General features: G+C 41.6%; 1 protein-coding gene across 10 annotated transcripts in view; it reads right to left on the bottom strand.

Annotated features, from left to right (window-relative positions):
• The window catches only part of si:ch211-141e20.2, a 144,543-nt gene that overhangs the window by 49,260 nt on the left and 77,373 nt on the right, over positions 1 to 17,910 (bottom strand). For 6 of the 10 annotated variants that reach the window (XR_012385277.1, XR_012385278.1, XM_068223585.1 and 3 more), the window contains 3 exons: positions 15,761 to 15,803; positions 15,203 to 15,291; positions 13,949 to 13,993 (listed from right to left, as the gene is read on the bottom strand). Coding sequence is in view for 6 of the 10 variants with exons in the window: in XM_068223585.1 (XP_068079686.1) it covers positions 13,949 to 13,993; positions 15,203 to 15,291; positions 15,761 to 15,803 (177 nt within the window). In the remaining 4 variants the exon portion in view is untranslated. Of the gene's footprint in view, positions 1 to 3,062; positions 8,518 to 13,948; positions 13,994 to 15,202; positions 15,292 to 15,760; positions 15,804 to 17,910 lie in introns of those variants that run through there. The other 4 variants (XR_012385275.1, XR_012385276.1, XM_009304659.5 and 1 more) reach the window with 3 other exon arrangements.

Consider the following 17,910-nt stretch of genomic DNA (forward strand, 5'->3'; position numbering starts at 1 on the left):
GACGCTCCTTTACAATCACTAAGGTCAAAATCCTTTACAATCTTGGCATGTTCCTCTGGAGGAAAGGCTTGCATGACAACATTGCTGTTGGAGGCAATTTTATGCAATTAAAGGTTCGATTCCGCTCATAACGCTCTTGTTCTTTGGAGAAGACTGATTGCCTGGTCATTGGTAGGTAGAGACACAAGCCCATCATCCACATAAAAATGCCTTTCTATGAACTGCCTTGTATCTGAGCCATGTACATCTTCACCCTCATAAGCGGCTCGCCTTAGCCCATAAATGGCAACTGCCGGGGAAGGACTATTACCAAAGACATATACCTTCATGCGATACTCAATGACATCCTTTGTAGGGTCACTGTCCCTGAACCAAAAGAACTTAAGGAAATTTTGATAATCCTCCCTGACTTTGAAACAATGGAACATTTGTTGGATGTCAACTGTGATGGCAAAGACTTCCTTTCGGAATCGAAGAAGTACTCCCAACAAGTTATTGTTCAGATCAGGGCCCGTCAACAAGACGTTGTTAAGGGAGATGTTGTGATGTTGGGCGCTAGAGTCGAAAACTACCCTGATTTGCTTTGGCTTTTTTGGGTGGTAAACTCCAAAAATTGGCAAGAACCAACACTCATCATCTTCCTTTAATGGGGTTCAGCATGGTCGTCCAGAATTTTCTTCATGAACGTAACAAACTGCTTTTCCATCTCAGGTTTCTTTTTAAGAGTACGCTGCAAAGAATGAAATCGATTAAAAGCTTGTTTTCGATTGTTGGGAAGTACTTGTCTTGGTACTCTGAAGGGTAATGGAGCTACTCAGCTGTTTTCCTCATTCTTGTAGACTTCAGAATCCATGATCCTCAGAAATGCTGCATCCTCAATGGACGGGGCAAGTTCATTGTCCTTCTCAGTCCTTTGAAACACATTGCAGCTGAGACTTTTTTCTGAAGTTGTGTACATGCTGTATTTATATGCTCTGAGGACAAAATCCTTAGGCTTCCTGCAGTAGCGAGATCCCTCTTTTAGGGACATATAGCTGGCGCAGGGTGTAAAGTAAGTGGTGCAGCCATTCTCTAATATCTGGGTTTTGAAAGTGCTCACACTTGGTATGTGGGTGCTTCCCAAACATACCTCTCCAACTATAACCCATCCCAAGTCTGTTTTTTGGGCAAAGGGTGAAGCATGTGGGCCATTAATTTGCTGTCTGACCTTATGTACTCTGATAATGTCTCTACTCAGTAAGAGAAGTATCTAAGGCATTGGGGTCTAGTTTAGGAATTTGGCATGCGATTGACTTCAGGTGAGAGTGATTCAAGGTTATGCTTGGAGTAGGTATTTCTGATCTGCTGGCAAGCATCTGATTACACTCTATGAGTGGTGGTAAGACAAAAGAAACCCCTCCTGCAGCTGGTGATATCATAAAGCCTTCAGCTTTCCTTGCAGACATATTCGTAACTCCAGCACAGTCCGAAGGGAATAAGAGGAAGGTTTGCTGTCAATGCCAAATAACTCAAAGAAATCAGTTTTAGTCAATGAGCGATTGCTTTGATCATCAAGCACAGCATATATTTTGACAGCCTTCTCCGGCTGATTAAAAGGCAATACTTGCACGAAACATATATTGGAACATGATTTTCCTGGTCGCCCTTCTCCACAGATCTCAGTGCAGTGAGATGTTACTGTGGATGTTGACAATAAATTGCCATCTCCTTCTTCACTGTGGGTCTCTCGCGGTGTAAGAGGCTTAGACACATATGAAAGTTGGCCTGGGTGCATCACAGTGACATGGTGATTACTCTCACATTCACTAAAAGTGACTGTTATCTTGCAATCTTTGGCCAGATGAGTCATGGATTTGCAACATTTATAGCATATTCCATTTTCACGGAGGAAAGATTTCCTCTCCTCAATAGATTTGGCTCTAAATGCACGACACTTTTCCAAAGAATGTGTTTTGTTATGTATCGGACAGTGCTTTCCTAAGTTCTCTGCTCTTTTGTCTCCTGAAACATCAGTTTTATGTGCTGACAGTATACCTCTTGTCATTCTGGGAATCTGTCTTTCCTTTGAGCAGATATCATTGGAACGGATAAGTGAGAATCTAGGATCATTTCTGAAGCGTGCCTTATAGCAAATAAACTCAGCAAAGAATGCAAAAGGGGGGAAAAGGCCTTTGTGTTGTGTTTTAAATTTGGATCATTGGGCTACCCATTTCTCTTGAAGTGAATGTGGAAGTTTAGCTACTATAGGACTAATGCCTCGAGCTGTATCCAAAAAGAACAACCCAGGCAAGTATCCATCTTGCTTCACTGATAAGATTTCCATGAGAAGATCTCCTAGCTCTCTTAATCTCACAAAGTCATTGCTGGAAATTTTAGAAAACATATCCAGTTTCTTGAACAGGGCATCTTCAATTATCTCAGGTGAAGCATAACAATCAACCTATCCCAGGCTTTCTTAAAAGCCATCTGTGGATTATTCACATGCATAAGACGTATCCGGTTTACATACTGGCCTGATTCCTTTCCTAGCCACTTAGTTAATAAGTTAATAACTCCTCACTAGGTGATATGTCCAGATCTTTTGTAGCATTTAGAAACAAGGACTGCCATGCTCTGAAACTTTAAGGTTTGTCATTAAACTGACAGAGCCCTGTAGTCACTAACTCGCGGCGTGCAAGAAACTTAACAAGCTGTATCATGGTGTGGTCTTTAACAGATTCAGCCTGAGAAGCATAGTTAAGAGGAACATAAGATGGAGCTGTAGCATTCAAACTGTTATGAACTCCAAACTGAGGATGTGACGATCGTTGGTTTCCAATATCTGGGGATTCAGGACTTAATTTGAGTGGTGAAAAGTAGGAATCAGACAGGACATCGCTTTTGTCTGAATGTTTACTCTGAATCTGTGGATGAGGAATCCGTGGAAATGATTCAACTGTCTTGTCCCATGTAACCATACTTTCTTCTTGTTTTATGGATAAAGAGTCATTACCGACTGGATAATTCTTTAACTCAGCTTGCTGTGTAACATAGTCATTTGTACGCTGTATAGATTCTTCTTTGAGAGATTTTTTAGTGCTACGGTCATCTGAAATCTTTGACTGTTCTTCTGCTGCTTCTTATATTTCTGCCTGTTCTACAGCTGCTGCTACCTCCCTTTGGAGTGTTAGAGCATTCAACTCAGCGTCAAGTCTAGCTTTATCAAGGAGTGCTTTAGCTGCCTTTTCTGCTTGTTAAATTTTTATCTTGGCTTCTTTTTCAGCAAAGGATGCACGAACACGCGCCGCTTCTGCCCTGGCACAGGCTCTTGCTGATGCACTAGCCTTTGATACCGATGTGTGACTGCTGCCAGCGCTTATCTTAGAAACTTTATCGTCGTCCTTATGTTCATTCATGATGCTTGTTCATCCCTTGCACAAAATCAATCCTCTGATTCTCCAATCAAAGTGCTTTTTCACTGTACTGTCCTCTAATTGGTCTTCTTAACCAAAATTAGACAGCCAGCCAAACTCCTGTCATAAATTACACGAGATTCAGGATATAGCTTTTTAGCTTCATTTAATAGAGACTCTTGTCAAATGTAGTCATGTACGAGGGAATGAAACATAGCAAATATACATAGGAAATATACAAGCAGTTCTTGCCATGGAGAGTATAGAATACTAAGATTACTTCAGCAAAACGATATCCACCATGTGCTACAAACATATTCTGAAACTTCCTGTTTCATACTGCAATTCTAAAGTAGACCACTAGAGGTCCTAATAGTACAAGTCCCACTGGGCAGAACAACATTCTTAGTTTAATTACTCATTTTAATGTTCTCGTTAGATTTAAATAAATTGTGCCTCGTCACAGTATGGATAACCCACAGTACTTGCCTTTTGGGAGTCTGGTGGTGAAATGAAACTGTTATAGCCGACTGTGAGAGGGCGTCTGAACTAGAGCTGTAATCAGGCTATAAAAGTTAGGCCCGATGAAGCCCGAACCCGACAAGTACATTTTGATTGACAGCTTTTTAAAAGCCAGAACCCGTTTATAGCCCGACATTATTCAAATATGCCCGTGCACATAGCTCTTTCATCTTTTTTTCATGAATGAGTCGTTTATATGCGTTAACATTACTTATTCGTAATGTTAACCGAATAAGTAATGTTACACATAAAGCGTAACACATAAAGCGTAAGTAACACATAAAGCGTATGTGGAGAAAGACGAAACTAGTAGTCCATTATAATATCTATAAAGACAGTCTTCATGCCTTTAATATGGAACTAAACACTGCTAGACAGACTTTCTTTTCAAGCCTTATAAACAGCAACTTAAATAATGCTCGCACACTCTTTGCAACGATAGAGAGACTCACAAACCCCCCCAGTCGGATTCCAAGTGAGCTCCTCTCTGAAAGCAAATGTAATGAGTTTGCTCATTTCTTCACTGATAAGATTAATAATATCAGAAAGGCAATCAGCTCATCCAATCAGTCAAGTTGTGTCGATATCAAACAAGCTCAACCACAACTTAAGAAATCAGACATTATGTCTGATTTCATGGCAATTAACGGCAAAATCTTAGAAGAAATTGTGCAAGTTATGAAAACATCAACCTGCAGTCTTGACACGCTCCCCACATCATTCTTCAAATCGGTGTTTACCTGTTTAGAAATGGATCTTCTAAAAGTGGTAAATGCTTCACTTCTCTCAGGGATTTTTCCAACCTCACTTAAAACTGCAGTTGTTAAACCCCTCTTGAAGAAGAGCAACCTGGATAACACCCTATTGAGCAATTACAGGCCAATCTCAAATCTCCCTTTCATTGGCAAAATCATTGAAAAAGTTGTTTTTAACCAGGTTAACAAGTTCTTAAACTTCAGGGGGTGTTTAGACAATTTTCAATCTGGTTTCAGAGCACATCACAGTACAGAGAGCGCTCTTATAAAGATAATCAATGATATACGCCTAAATACAGATTCAGGTAAAATAACAGTGCTGGTATTGTTGGATCTCAGTGCTGCATTTGACACTGTCGATCACAGCATACTTCTGGATAGGCTGGAAAACTGGGTTGGGCTGTCTGGCACGGTCCTCAAATGGTTTAGATCTTACCTTGAAGGTAGAGGTTACCATGTCAGTATAGGTGACCATAGGTCGAGGTGGACACCCATGACGTGTGGAGTCCCACAAGGCTCGATTCTGGCACCTCTCCTGTTCAACCTTTACATGCTCCCTCGGAGCCAAATAATGAGAAAGAACCAAATCTCCTACCACAGCTATGCTGATGACACTCAGATCTACCTAGCCTTACTGCCTAATGACTACAGCCCCATTGACACCCTCTGCCAATGCATTGATGAAATGAGCAATTGGATGTGCCAAAACTTTCTTCAGTTAAACAAAGAGAAAACTGAAATGATTGTGTTTGGAAACAGAGATGAGGTTCTCAAGGTAAATGCGTACCTTGGCACTAAAGGTCAAACGACAAAAAATAAGGTCAAGAATCTTGGTGTGACTCTTGAGTCAGATCTGAGTTTCAACAGTCATGTCAAAGCAGTCAGTAAATCAGCATACTATCATCTCAAAGATATTGCAAGAATCAGATGCTTTGTTTCTAGTGAAGATTTAGAAAAACTTGTTCATGCTTTTATCAGCAGCAGGGTGGATTACTGTAATGGACTCCTCACTGGTCTTCCTAAAAAGACAGTCAGACAGTTACAGCTCATCCAGAACGCTGCAGCCAGAGTTCTGACCAGAAGCAGGAAATCAGAACACATCACACCTGTCCTCAGGTCTCTACACTGGCTGCCAGTTACATTCAGAATAGATTTTAAAGTATTATTACTGGTCTATAAATCACTAAATGGCCTAGGACCTAAATACATTACAGATATGCTCACTGAATACAAACCCAACAGATCACTCAGATCATTAGGATCATATAAACTAGAAGTTCCAAGAGTTCAGTCAAAGCAGGGTGAATCAGCTTTCAGCCACTATGCCCCTCGCTGCTGGAATCAGCTTCCAGAAATGATCAGATGTGCTCCAACATTAGGCATGTTCAAATCAAGACTAAAAACACATCTGTTTAGCTGTGCCTTTACTGAATGAGCACTGTGCTGCGTCCGACAGATCATGTTTTTCTCTTCTTCTTCATTCTTTTATATCACATTTTACCTGTTTTTATGTTTTGTTTAGTTTTTACGCATTTTTATTATTTGTTTTTATTTTTATTTTACTTGTTTCTTTTATTCTTGTTTATGTAAAGCACTTTGAATTGCCATTGTGTATGAAATGTGCTATATAAATAAACTTGCCTTGCCTTGCCTTGCCTTATTCATAACATAGACTACAGGCCAAGTTGGAACATAAAAATAAAATAAGCCCTCTGTAACATCTTAACATCTCAACACTCTAAATAGGCCTGGGTACATACACTTAACCTTTAAATTGGCCAACGCACCAATAAAAATAAGGCACAGTAGGTAGTGCTGTCACCTCACAGCAAGAAGGTCCCTTTGTCGCTGGTGCGAGCCTCGGCTCAGTTGGCATTTCTGTATGGAGTTTGCATGTTTTCCCTGCGCTTGTGTGGGTTTCCTCTTGGTGCTCCGGTTTCCCCCACAGTCCAAAGACATGTGGTACAGGTGAATTGGGTAGGCTAAATTGTCCGTAGTGTATGAGTGTGTGTGTGAATGTGTGTGTGGATGTTTCCCAGAGATGGGTTGTGGCTGGAAGGGCAACCGCTACGTAAAAACTTGCAGGATAAGTTGATGGTTCATTCCGGTGTGGCAACCCCGGATAAATATAGGGACTAAGCCGACAAGAAAATGAATGAAATGAATGATAAATGATGACAGGTATTTGGTAATAACGAAATTAAGATAAAGGCTCTGTGGGATTTGTTTTGCCACTTCTCCTGACAATAAGGCGATAGTGAAGCTAAATAATAAAAGAATAATGCCAGCATTAGCCTGTATACTCTGACTACATTATGAATTGATGGCTTTATTAATATTTAGTTATAATTTGAAATTATTTACTCATCAAGATTAGGCTATGTGTTTTTGTGGGGGAACATTATTGAATCCACTGTTAATGACTTAAGTGCAGTCCTTCGCTCACTGAGCAGCACTGAACACCCTTTCTCTGCTGCTGCTGCTGGCCAGGATACACTACTGATCTGGCTAATTTAGCATGTTTTGGGTAGGATTGTTTGTTCATCTTCCACCAGTCAAGAACATTCATTTAATTTTTCATGACAGCGGTTTCAATGCAGCAAGTGACCTCGTCATCTTCCCTGTCAGCTCGCTGGCCACTGCTCCTTAGTGCTCTACCGTAATACGCAGTATATAAGCGACCGCCGATATACTTTGGCGACTAGAATGACTGTTCAAATTTAACTGGTGACTGGCCTGACTGCTGACAAAATTCGCTCTTTTTGACATCTCTGTCATCATTTGTGATACTTTTGCATGGATGGATTTCAATGTTGTAACAAACTATTTGATTACTTCCTCACGCTAATCGAAATACATCACATGACTGTTCATTTACTGCGCAAGCCCAAGCCCAGCACGACCCCGTCTAAAATGATAGAAATAAAGTCCGAACCCAGCAAAGATCTTCAGCTCTAGTCTGAACTAGTAGCATTGTTAGGTTGAGCTGCAAACAATGCAAGGATTAACCTGGACCCGCTATGACTAGCTGCTGCAACGTCCTGCGGCTGCTTTCCTCCTTTCATGTGCGACTCGACAGCATTGAGCCCCATGATCCCTAACGAAAAGGTCTTTTTGCTGAATTTACATATTGCTTCATTGCCATGTCGTTAAATTTACATTTTCCCATCTTTGCATTTTGAACCTCACATCAACAACCGCGTAAAGACAGCACGCAGGTGCATCAGCGTCTATACTCTGTAGTAATAAGCTAATAAATCACGGAGACTGTCATTTCTCTCCTGTTTCACACATACTAAATTAATCAACTATTAGATGTTTTACTGTAGACCACTGTGCTTCCCTGTCGTCATTAAGCACACCGGCTGAAAATTTAATACCTACAGCCACTTTACGGTAAAATTTAAGACAATTTAAGACCCTAATTTCCTAGATTTTAATTTAAGACATTTAAACCTTTTTAGGACCCGCGGGAACCCTGATCAGACCTGGATACTCTCCTTGTAAGTTCAGACTTTGCAGGTTTGATATGGAAAAACAAACTCCAGAGGACACGTCGAGCAGATCCTTGATGAACAGTCTCTTATCAATGCAGAGCATGCCAGAGGTTGTGTGTGTGTGGTCACGTGATGTGTGTTTTCAGTGGTTTCATTCTAAAATGCCATGTTAAAACTAAAATGTTTTAGTGTAAATGGGGCCTAAAACATTTTGTCAGGAGTGCTCATCACTGCCTCTATTCCTTCTTGATGGGGTCTTTAGAAAAGGTGCACTGCTGCAGGCTCCTCACAACTTTAAAGTCAGAAGTCAATGCGAAAGACGAGTCAGATGACAGATGGGAGTTCAACGTACTAACAGACAAACAGAAAAGAAAGTATTAATCTTATATACAGTTTGCAATGGGGTCTTCAAAATATCTGAGATTTAAGAAATGTCAGTTTTCTGCTGACATTTGGGAACATTTTTTAAAACAGCTGATTGTTTAGTGCTCAACAGATATGACAGTTATTGCCTTTGAAGGTTATCAATTCACTATTCTTCACCTACTCTTCTTTCTCTTTCTTTCTCTCTCTCTCTCTCTCTCTCTCTCTCTTTATATATATATATATTTATATATATATATATATATATATATATATATGTATGGTCACACTTTACAATAAGGTTCATTCGTTAATGTTAATTAATGCATTTACGAACATGAACAAACAATGAACAATACATTTACTACTGTATTTGTTCATGTTAGTTAATGAAAATACAGTAGTTCTCTTTCAAACATTCGCTCGGTATCTTTCTATGGGAAATGCCTCAGGCGTGACAGACTATGGAAGCACCAATTACACCACATCCATCTGAGGACTGACAAATCACAGCTCGCGATTAGAAGCCCACCCTCTCCTTTATAATCCGCTGTGATTCCCCGAATCGGCATTCTAGCACTCTTCCTCATGAGACTTTCCTTAAGCACACAGGCTGCGCTGCTCTGTTCTCAAACGTACCGTCAAGGCTAACGTTGCTGAACGCAGCTCAGTCATATTAAATCTGTCGTGGGTTCTTTGCTCGTTACGGAGTATTTTTTACTGCTTTTACTAGCAACGACTGATATAGCTAATGCGTTAAGGCAGCTACCTGTGATTTTGACTCACCATGTCTAAAGTCACGGTGGAGAAGGGGAAGGAGACCTCTTCGCGCTTCTATCCGTCAGCGTGCAGATTTATGATCTCGGGCCGGGATTCACATCTGATGTGCATCGCATGTATGGGTGTGAAGCATGCCCAGGCCTCGTTGGCGAACACCGAAAGCTGCGTGCACTGCCAGGCAATCCCGGGCTATGCCACTGTTTGACCAGCAGCTACTGTCGGGCGGTGATGAGATGGAAGGGGATGAGGAGGTGGATGATGAGACGCTAGCCCGTCCCCTCTGAAATGACCTGGACGATGTCATCCACCCTTCTTCCCACGCATTCAGGACGGCTAGCGCGCAAAGCGGTGAGGTGGCGTCGACCGTAGTGGATTGCGACTTCACAGAGTTTTGCAAACGTGCTGCCACCAAGCTCAGCGTGGCGTGGCCTGTAACTACTCCTGGTCACCCAGGAGTTAAACGGGATGTGTATGACGGGAAAAGGTTCGCTCCCTGCACTCCCCCAGCAAAACAACTACTTCCCGCTTTAACAGATTGCATCACGGAGATGAAGCGGTCATGGGATACACCCTTTACCAACCGCGTGCCCGTCAAGGGTTACTCGTCACTCGACGTGAGCGAGATGGAGGGGCTAGGGCTCTCTAACCCTCCTGTGGTCGAGCAGACGGTGGCTCTTCACCTGCATCCAAATGGGCTGGCTATTTTTTCATCTGCCACACCGTCCCTCTCTGGTAAAATGGAACGCTTCACTGCTTCCATGTACCAGAAGATATAAAAATCTTCGGCGCTGACAGTAAGGGCTTTGAACGTCACTTCATTGCTGACGTCCTATTAAGCCAAATTATTGGAGGAGCTTGGCACGCAGCTGGACGTCGGCAATCCAAACCCGTCGATCTGGGAAGAGATCTGCAACATTACAGACCTCAATTTGCGCGCCTCACGCAGGGCAATGCAAAGCTCCGGCCGAACGATGGCTCTCGCTGTTGCGGGCGAGCAATCGCTGTGGCTGAATCTCGCGAGTATCGGGGACAGGGAATGGGGCCAATTCCTCCGACGCAGGGCAAAAAATTTGTTAATGTGTCCAGACCGCCTAAACCCCACAGCACAGAGCAGACGGCCCGCCCCCCGCTGCTCCAAACGCTAAGCCATGGGAAAAGCAGTCATTTGCGGCAGCGGCTGCAAAGTCCATATCCGCTAACCCCTCTGCCAAAAAGAAGAGGGACTCCTAGGATGCTATGCTTGGAGGGGAGAGACGGGCAGCACCTAGGGTTTTCTGCGATGTCTTCTCCACAATCTGCCGCGTTTGTTTCCCCACCCGCAAAAATGCAGAGGAGGTGAAATTTGGGCAGGCCAAGTTCAGGCCAGTTCAGCTTCCCCTCAACACACAATGTTCTGTGGATTGCCGACGGCAATTCCACAAGTTCAAGTGCAGAGTATTCGGCCACCATACGGTCTGCCGAGTTCAGGCAGGCATTCGCAAGTGCGTTGTCACAAAGCACTTATTTCCCTGTGTTCATGGCAAATAAAAAATCCAGTTGCATCCAGGCTCAATTAGGAGGGCGCAGAAAGCCAAAAACACAGAGAAAAGCGAAAGCTCAAAGCCGAGAGACGGGCCAGTCTCTGAGCCAAACAGATCCTGGCCAAACTTCTCTCTGGCCACAAGAGGCCACCAGCGCTCCACCAGTGGGGCCGGTTCGGCAGCAGCCTCTGTCTCTTCACCCGGAGGCCTGGATAGAGTGTTCTCCGCACCCGTGGGTCCTCGCAACTGTAACCAGGGATTACAGGCTTCAGTTTGCTGGAAAACCCCCTCCTTTCAAAGGGATTATAACATCTGTGGCAAACGAGGATTCGGCTCAGGTGCTGGAGGCAGAGATATCCTCCCTAATGGAAAAGGAAGCTATAAGACAAGTTTCAGTGGAGGAAACTCAGACAGGCTTTTACTCACGTTACTTTACAATTCAAAAGAAAGATGGGAGTCTGCGCCCAATACTGGACCTGCGTGCTTTAAACAAGCACTTAAGGAAGTAAAAATTCAAGATGCTCACAGTAGGGGCTCTCACTCGTTCGATCCGCTGGGGTGTTTGGTTTGCCTCGATCTCGCACACGCAGAGACTCTTTCGTCTCATCTCACAAAGCTGGGATTCAGAATCAACAACGCCAAAAGCCAGCTGATTCTGTCCCAGGAGAGTATCTGGGCCTGCGTCTAAACTTGGTAACATACCGCGCCATGCTTTTGGAGAGAAGGCGTTCGGTCTATGCCTGACCCATTTTCGCAAAGGAAACCTGGTCTCGTTCAGAACCTGTCTCTGTCTGATGGGCATGATGGCTTACTCTCTGTCTGTGATCCCGCTGGGTTTATTAAAGATGAGAGATTTTCAGCATTGGATTACCGCAAAGCGCCTGTTCCCTCGCAGGGACCTCGCGCGCAGTGTGCAGATATCCACGGAGTGTGTGATGGCTCTCCACCACTGGAAAAACCCCTGAATATTCCGATCAGGGGCTCCGCTAAGGGAGCGTGTCTCTGAGAAAAGTTGTCACTACGGACACAACCCTAACGGGATGGGGAGCCGTATTTCAAGGCAGATCGGTAAATGGTCGTTGGACACACTGACTGCGTGAGCTTCACATAAACATGTTGGAGATGATGGCAGTTTTTCTGGCTTTAAAACATTTCCTCCCATTTAGGGAGGGTTTTCATGTTTTAGTCAGGAAGGACAACACAACGGTGGTGGCTCACATCATCCGCCAAGGGGGAACGCGATCGTTGCAGCAGCACAATCTAGTGCGCAAGCTGATTGTCTGCAGCGCCGCTCACTTGAGCTCACTGCGCGCGACGCACGTCCCAGGAGTCAGAAATGTGTGGGCGGATCTTCTGATGAGGGGCAACCCGACGTACGGAGAATGGGTTCTCCACCCGCAGGTTGTGAATCAAATTTGGGAGATGTACGGCAAGGCTGCCGTAGATCTCTTCACCTCGCGGGCAAATGCAGCAAAATGTCCGCTGTATTTCTCTCTTTAGGACGAGGATGCGCCGTTGGGAATGGATGCGCTGGTGCACCCGTGGCCAAACGTGCTGCTGTATGCATTCCCACCGTTGAGCCTAAATTCTCCCACCCTGGACAGAGTAAGAGAAAGTGGGTTGTCTCTCCTTCTAATAGCCCCCCGTTGGCCGGGCAGGCTGTGCTTGGCAGAGATCACCGAGCTTCTGCAGGGAGAGCCCTGGCTGCTCCCGCTGCGATGGGATCTGCTGTCACAAGCGGGGGCACAGATATTTCACCCCCAACCAGAACCAAATTAACCTTTGGGTCTGGCCCAAGAAGGGTTAAATTAAATGCGCTCGGGCTTCCACGGGAGGTCATAAGCACTATCCAGAGCACTAGGGCTCCTTCAAGAGCGTGCTTCGAATGCCGATTCGGGGAATCACAGCGGATTATAAAGGAGAGGGTGGGCTCCTAATCGCAAGCTGTGATTTGTCCGTCCTCAGACGGACGTGGTGTAATTGGTGCTTCCATAGTCTGTCACGCCTGAGGCGTTTCCCATAGTGAGTTAAAGGCTTAACTAGGCAGGTTAGGGTAATTAGGCAAGTTATTGTATAATGATGGTTTGTTCTGTATAAAAAAAATAGCTTAAAGGGACTTATAATTTTGTCCTTAAAATGGCTTTAAAAAATTATATACAAAAATTATAATAAAATTATATTATACATACTGTTAAAACTTTCTTGCTCTGTTAAACATCATTTGGGAAATATTACAAATATACATATTTAATTCTGACTTTAACTGTACACACACACACACACACACACACACACACACACACACACACACACACTAACTAACTATAGCAAAAAGAGAAGCAAAGTAATACCAGAACAAAAAAAGAAAAGAGAAGAATGACAGTTTTTTCAGTTTGCCAAAAGCAACCGGCTGCTATTGTTCCTGTTCTACAATCTTGGCCACAGACGCAAACAGACAACCCCATTAACCCCAATACTCTACACCCTCATTTGTTATCTTTACCTGACAGCTGCTGACATAGGAAATTATTCTCCGGCAAGAGAAGCTGAACACAATGTTTGATAAAAAGCCTTTCTTTTTAAAAAGGTATTGTTTCAGGCTTGAAATATAATACTGCATAACTCAGCACCTTACTGGTAGTTACCAACACATTAAATGTCTTTTGTGTAATCTGCAGTATGTGATTCCCCTTCATGTTTTTGAGTCCCTTGCAAAACACTGATCTGACTGAACTTCAAAAGTGACATGTAAACTGAATGTTTTAATTTAATTAGAACTGTTTAGGCATTTTACACTGCTAAGTTTAGGATTTTTATTTATGTTGGACACAATCTACATTGTCAAATCACTATAGAAATAAAGATAAATTAAATTGTATGTTATCTAGGTGAAGCATCCTACACTTATCCATCCCTAAAAACGTCTTTCATAAACATGTTCCCCAAATCAGTTTAATTCTTCTCAGTAAACAAACAAATTAACCACTAGGAATATGGGACATCTAGTTTGGGATCAAGCACTGATGTAGCTCTCTAGTCTTCTGAAAAAACAAGCCATCACTACTGGTTTACATCTACACACAAACACACGCAATTTCAATTTATAGGTTTGGGATTACCGTAGTTAAATCTCAGCTGTCCTTCTTTCTTCTGCAGAGCCCTCACTGTAGGAAAAGTTTAAGAATTAAAATTGTTACTATTTACCATGCATTTAAAAGCATTATTAACTTATTTATTTAGGAAATTATTCAGCCATGATGCATTATGGTTTTGTATTGTATCTTTTATTTAATGTCATGCCAGCTTCATTGGCTATCAAGTCAGAATAATAAAAATATAATAAAATACTTATTTTTCTCAAATATCGTCTAAATCTTTGTTACTGATCACTTCTTAATCCAGATAATACATTCACTTTAAAGGTGTGGCAGATATTGATTAGATATGATTATTGCACAGGTGTGGCTTAGGCTGGCCACAATAAAAACACAATGAAATTCACTCTAAAATGTGAAGTTTTAAGTGTCAACGCAAGCCCCAGATGTGGAAAGTTTTGTCACAAATTTTATGTGCAATTGACAAGTTGACTGCAGGACATGTCACCCACTGAGCATGTTTGAGAAGCTCTGGATCAGCATACACGACAGCATGATCCAGTTCCTGCCAATATCCAGCCATATTACACAGCCATTAAAGTGGAATGGACCAACATTTCACAGGCTACATTCAACAACTTAACTGACTCCTCTACATGAGGAGATGTGTTTATTTATGTAAAATTTGGAGAAACCTTTGTATGCAACACCTATGTTTGCCACATAAATGTATTTTATTTTAATCATACCTCTCTGCGATACAGATATGGCATGCTATCATCCCAATAATAATATTCTTTTGATACATTTTGCATCCCTACAGTACTTGAAATGGTGAATAATTCTCCTATCTGTGTATTTCAGGAATGCTCTTCCAATGAAGACTTGATCGCTGCTCTTAAATGTATATATAAAAGTTTTACATAATCATTAATTCTAAAGTATTGATCAGTTAGGATGGAATTGACAGCTCATACACTGTAACTACATGCAGTTAGAATGGAATTGACAGTTCATACACTGTAACTACATGCACATGTGTCAAGACAGCTACAAATTAAGCCACGGTAACTGATATTAGCACCGACATTAAGGCAAACAGACCTATTTAAAAAAAAAAAAAGAGAAAGCAAATAAAACCAACAAGAAAATGGATTCAAGTCACTGTTTCTGAGCAAAGCAAATGATATAAATGTCTGAAAAAACACTTAAAATATTTTCGAATAGATCACAGCTATTTTAAATTGTTATAATATATTTTACAGTTACTGTTTTTACCTTGGTGGACTCTCTGGGTTGGATTGCGGTGGAGCATCTGCCTGAACAGGTGACAGATCAACTGGTGAGTCTCTTGGCTGTGTTGAATCCTTATAAAGAAAGGAAAAATTGTGAGTGCATGTTTTTGTTGTATTCTTACAGCATATATCAAATAAATACAGCCTTCGTGAGCATAGTTAATGTATTTACTAACATGAACAAACAATGAACAATGCTTGTGCATCATCTATTAATCATAATTAATTTATTAATGCATTATTAAAATCCAACGCTGAGCATTAGTTCATTCACTTAGTAACAAGAACTAACAATGAACAACTGTATTTTTGTTTACTTACATTAATAAATTTTTTGATAAATGTATTGTTTATTGTTTGTTCATGCCTGTAAATGCATTGTTTAAGATTAAGAATGTGGCCATTGTGTAAAGTGTGATCGAGACTTTTTTTGACAAGAATTTTATTTTTACCAAGCACAAAATGCAAATAGATATGATAAATAGATAGATAAATGTGATAAAAATATAAAGAAGCAGACAAGATATTGTTAAAAGCACACCTGGTCTCTTTCAGTGTTAAACGATGGTACTGGAATCCATCCCCTGAAATGAAGAGAAAAAAAAAAGTTTGTTTACAGCCAATATCTCAGTGGATCTTCAGTTTCAGTTTACAGTCAGTTTCCTTTATTTATGTCATTCAAATCATCACAATAGAATTGTAATGCAGAACGAAATTACGTTGCAACAGATCCAACAAGAACATAAAAAACATCACTATAAAAACACTATAAAATCCTAACATGATAAATAAGCTTTTATAATTCCATAAAATATAAAAAATATAATTATATAAGATATAACCCATTTTTTTTAAAATCTCTGAAGAGAATAACAATACTTAAATACCTATTTCACCATTTGTTGTAATATTAACAATTTATGCTAGTTTAACAAATTTATTTATTATTTAACACTAGCTTTCAACAATGCTTAAGAAATGATATCATTTGAAAGTCTTCTAATGACAGAATAAAAACTGTCTCAAAACCGCACTGATTTGCTCCTCAGACTTCTGTAACGCCTGCCTGATGGCATGAGTGAGAGCAGGCTATGACCAGGGTGGGTTGGATCCCCTAAAATATTATTTGCCCTAGACAGACAACGGCGTTGGTAAAGTTCCTCGATAGATGTCATTTTGACTCCAACAGACCTTTCAGCTCACTTTATGATCCTCTTAATGGTGTTCTTATCAGACACACTGCTATTCTCATACCAAAGGGAGATGCCATTTGTAAGAACACTCTCAACAGCTCCTCTGTAAAAAGTTGTGAAGATTGATTGGCTGAGATGTGCTCTTTTCAACCTTCTCAGAAAGTGCAGTCGCTGGTGCGCTTTCTTCGCAAGACAAGTGGTATGGAGAGACCAAGTCAGGTTATTAGTAACATGGACCCCCAGGAATTTTATCTGCTGTACAGTCTCCACAGCAGTGTTATTAATATATACAGGGGAATAAGTGGGGCGTTTCTTCCTGAAGTCGATCACCAACTCCTTAGTTTTATCAACATTCAGAACTAAATTGTTTTCCCAGCACCACTTTGTGAAGAGCTTTACTTCCTCCCTGTAGTTCCTCTCATCATTATCCTGGATGAGACCCACTATTGTGGTGTCATCAGCATATTTAATAATGTGATTAGTGCTAAGTTTTGCACAACAATCATGGGTCATCAGAGTGTATAGCAGTGGACTCAAGACGCACCACTGAGGGGAGCCTGTATTGAGCAGAGTGGTAGATGACGAAATACCCTCCACTCGCACAAACTGTGGCCTATTAGTCAGAAAGTCAAGAATCCAGTTACGAAGAGGTGTATTCAGACCTAGAGATGCTAATTTATTGACCAGGTGCTGAGGAATAATAGTATTAAAAGCAGAGCTAAAATCAACAAACAGCATCCGTACCGATGTGTTTCTACCCTCCAAGTGTTCAAGACTCAGATGCAGTGCAGTGGATATAGCATCATCAGTAGACCTGTTTGGCCGATAGGCAAACTGAAGTGGATCAAGTGAAGTAGGAAGGATGGAGGTGATATGACTTTTTACCAGTTTCTCAAAGCATTTCATTATCAGTGAAGTTAAAGCTATCGGCCGATAGTCATTTAAAGAAGTGACTGAAGGTTTTTTTGGCACTGGAATGATAGCAGATGTTTTGTAACATGATGGCACAACAGCTTGATGCATAGAGATATTAAATATGTCCGTCAGTACAGGCGCAAGTTGTTCTGCACACCCCTTGAGTACTCTGCCTGGTATTTTGTCAGGCCCTGCCGCCTTACCAGCGTTTACTTTCTTTAGGATCTTGCGGACATCAGTGATATCAAAGCTTAGCACCTGCTCGTCATGCTGCAATGTGGCCTTCACTGCTGGTGTATTATTAACAGCATCAAACCTTCCAAAGTAGTTGTTAAGATCATTAAGAAAGTCAATGTTATTTTCACAGGACAGTGAGATGCTTTTATAGTCTGTAACAGACTGAATACCCTGCCATAAACTTCTAGTGTCTTTGTGGTCCTGGAAGTATTCTTTAATCATATTTCCATGGGCTCTTTTTGCCACTCTGATTGCCCTATTCAGATTGGCCCGAGCAGACCTAAGGACAGCTGCATCCCCACACTTAAAAGCAGAGTTTCTTGTTTTTAGCAAAGCCCGCACCTCT

This window comes from Danio rerio, chromosome 9, assembly GCF_049306965.1.
Source record: "Danio rerio strain Tuebingen ecotype United States chromosome 9, GRCz12tu, whole genome shotgun sequence".
Classification (NCBI taxonomy): domain Eukaryota; kingdom Metazoa; phylum Chordata; class Actinopteri; order Cypriniformes; family Danionidae; genus Danio; species Danio rerio.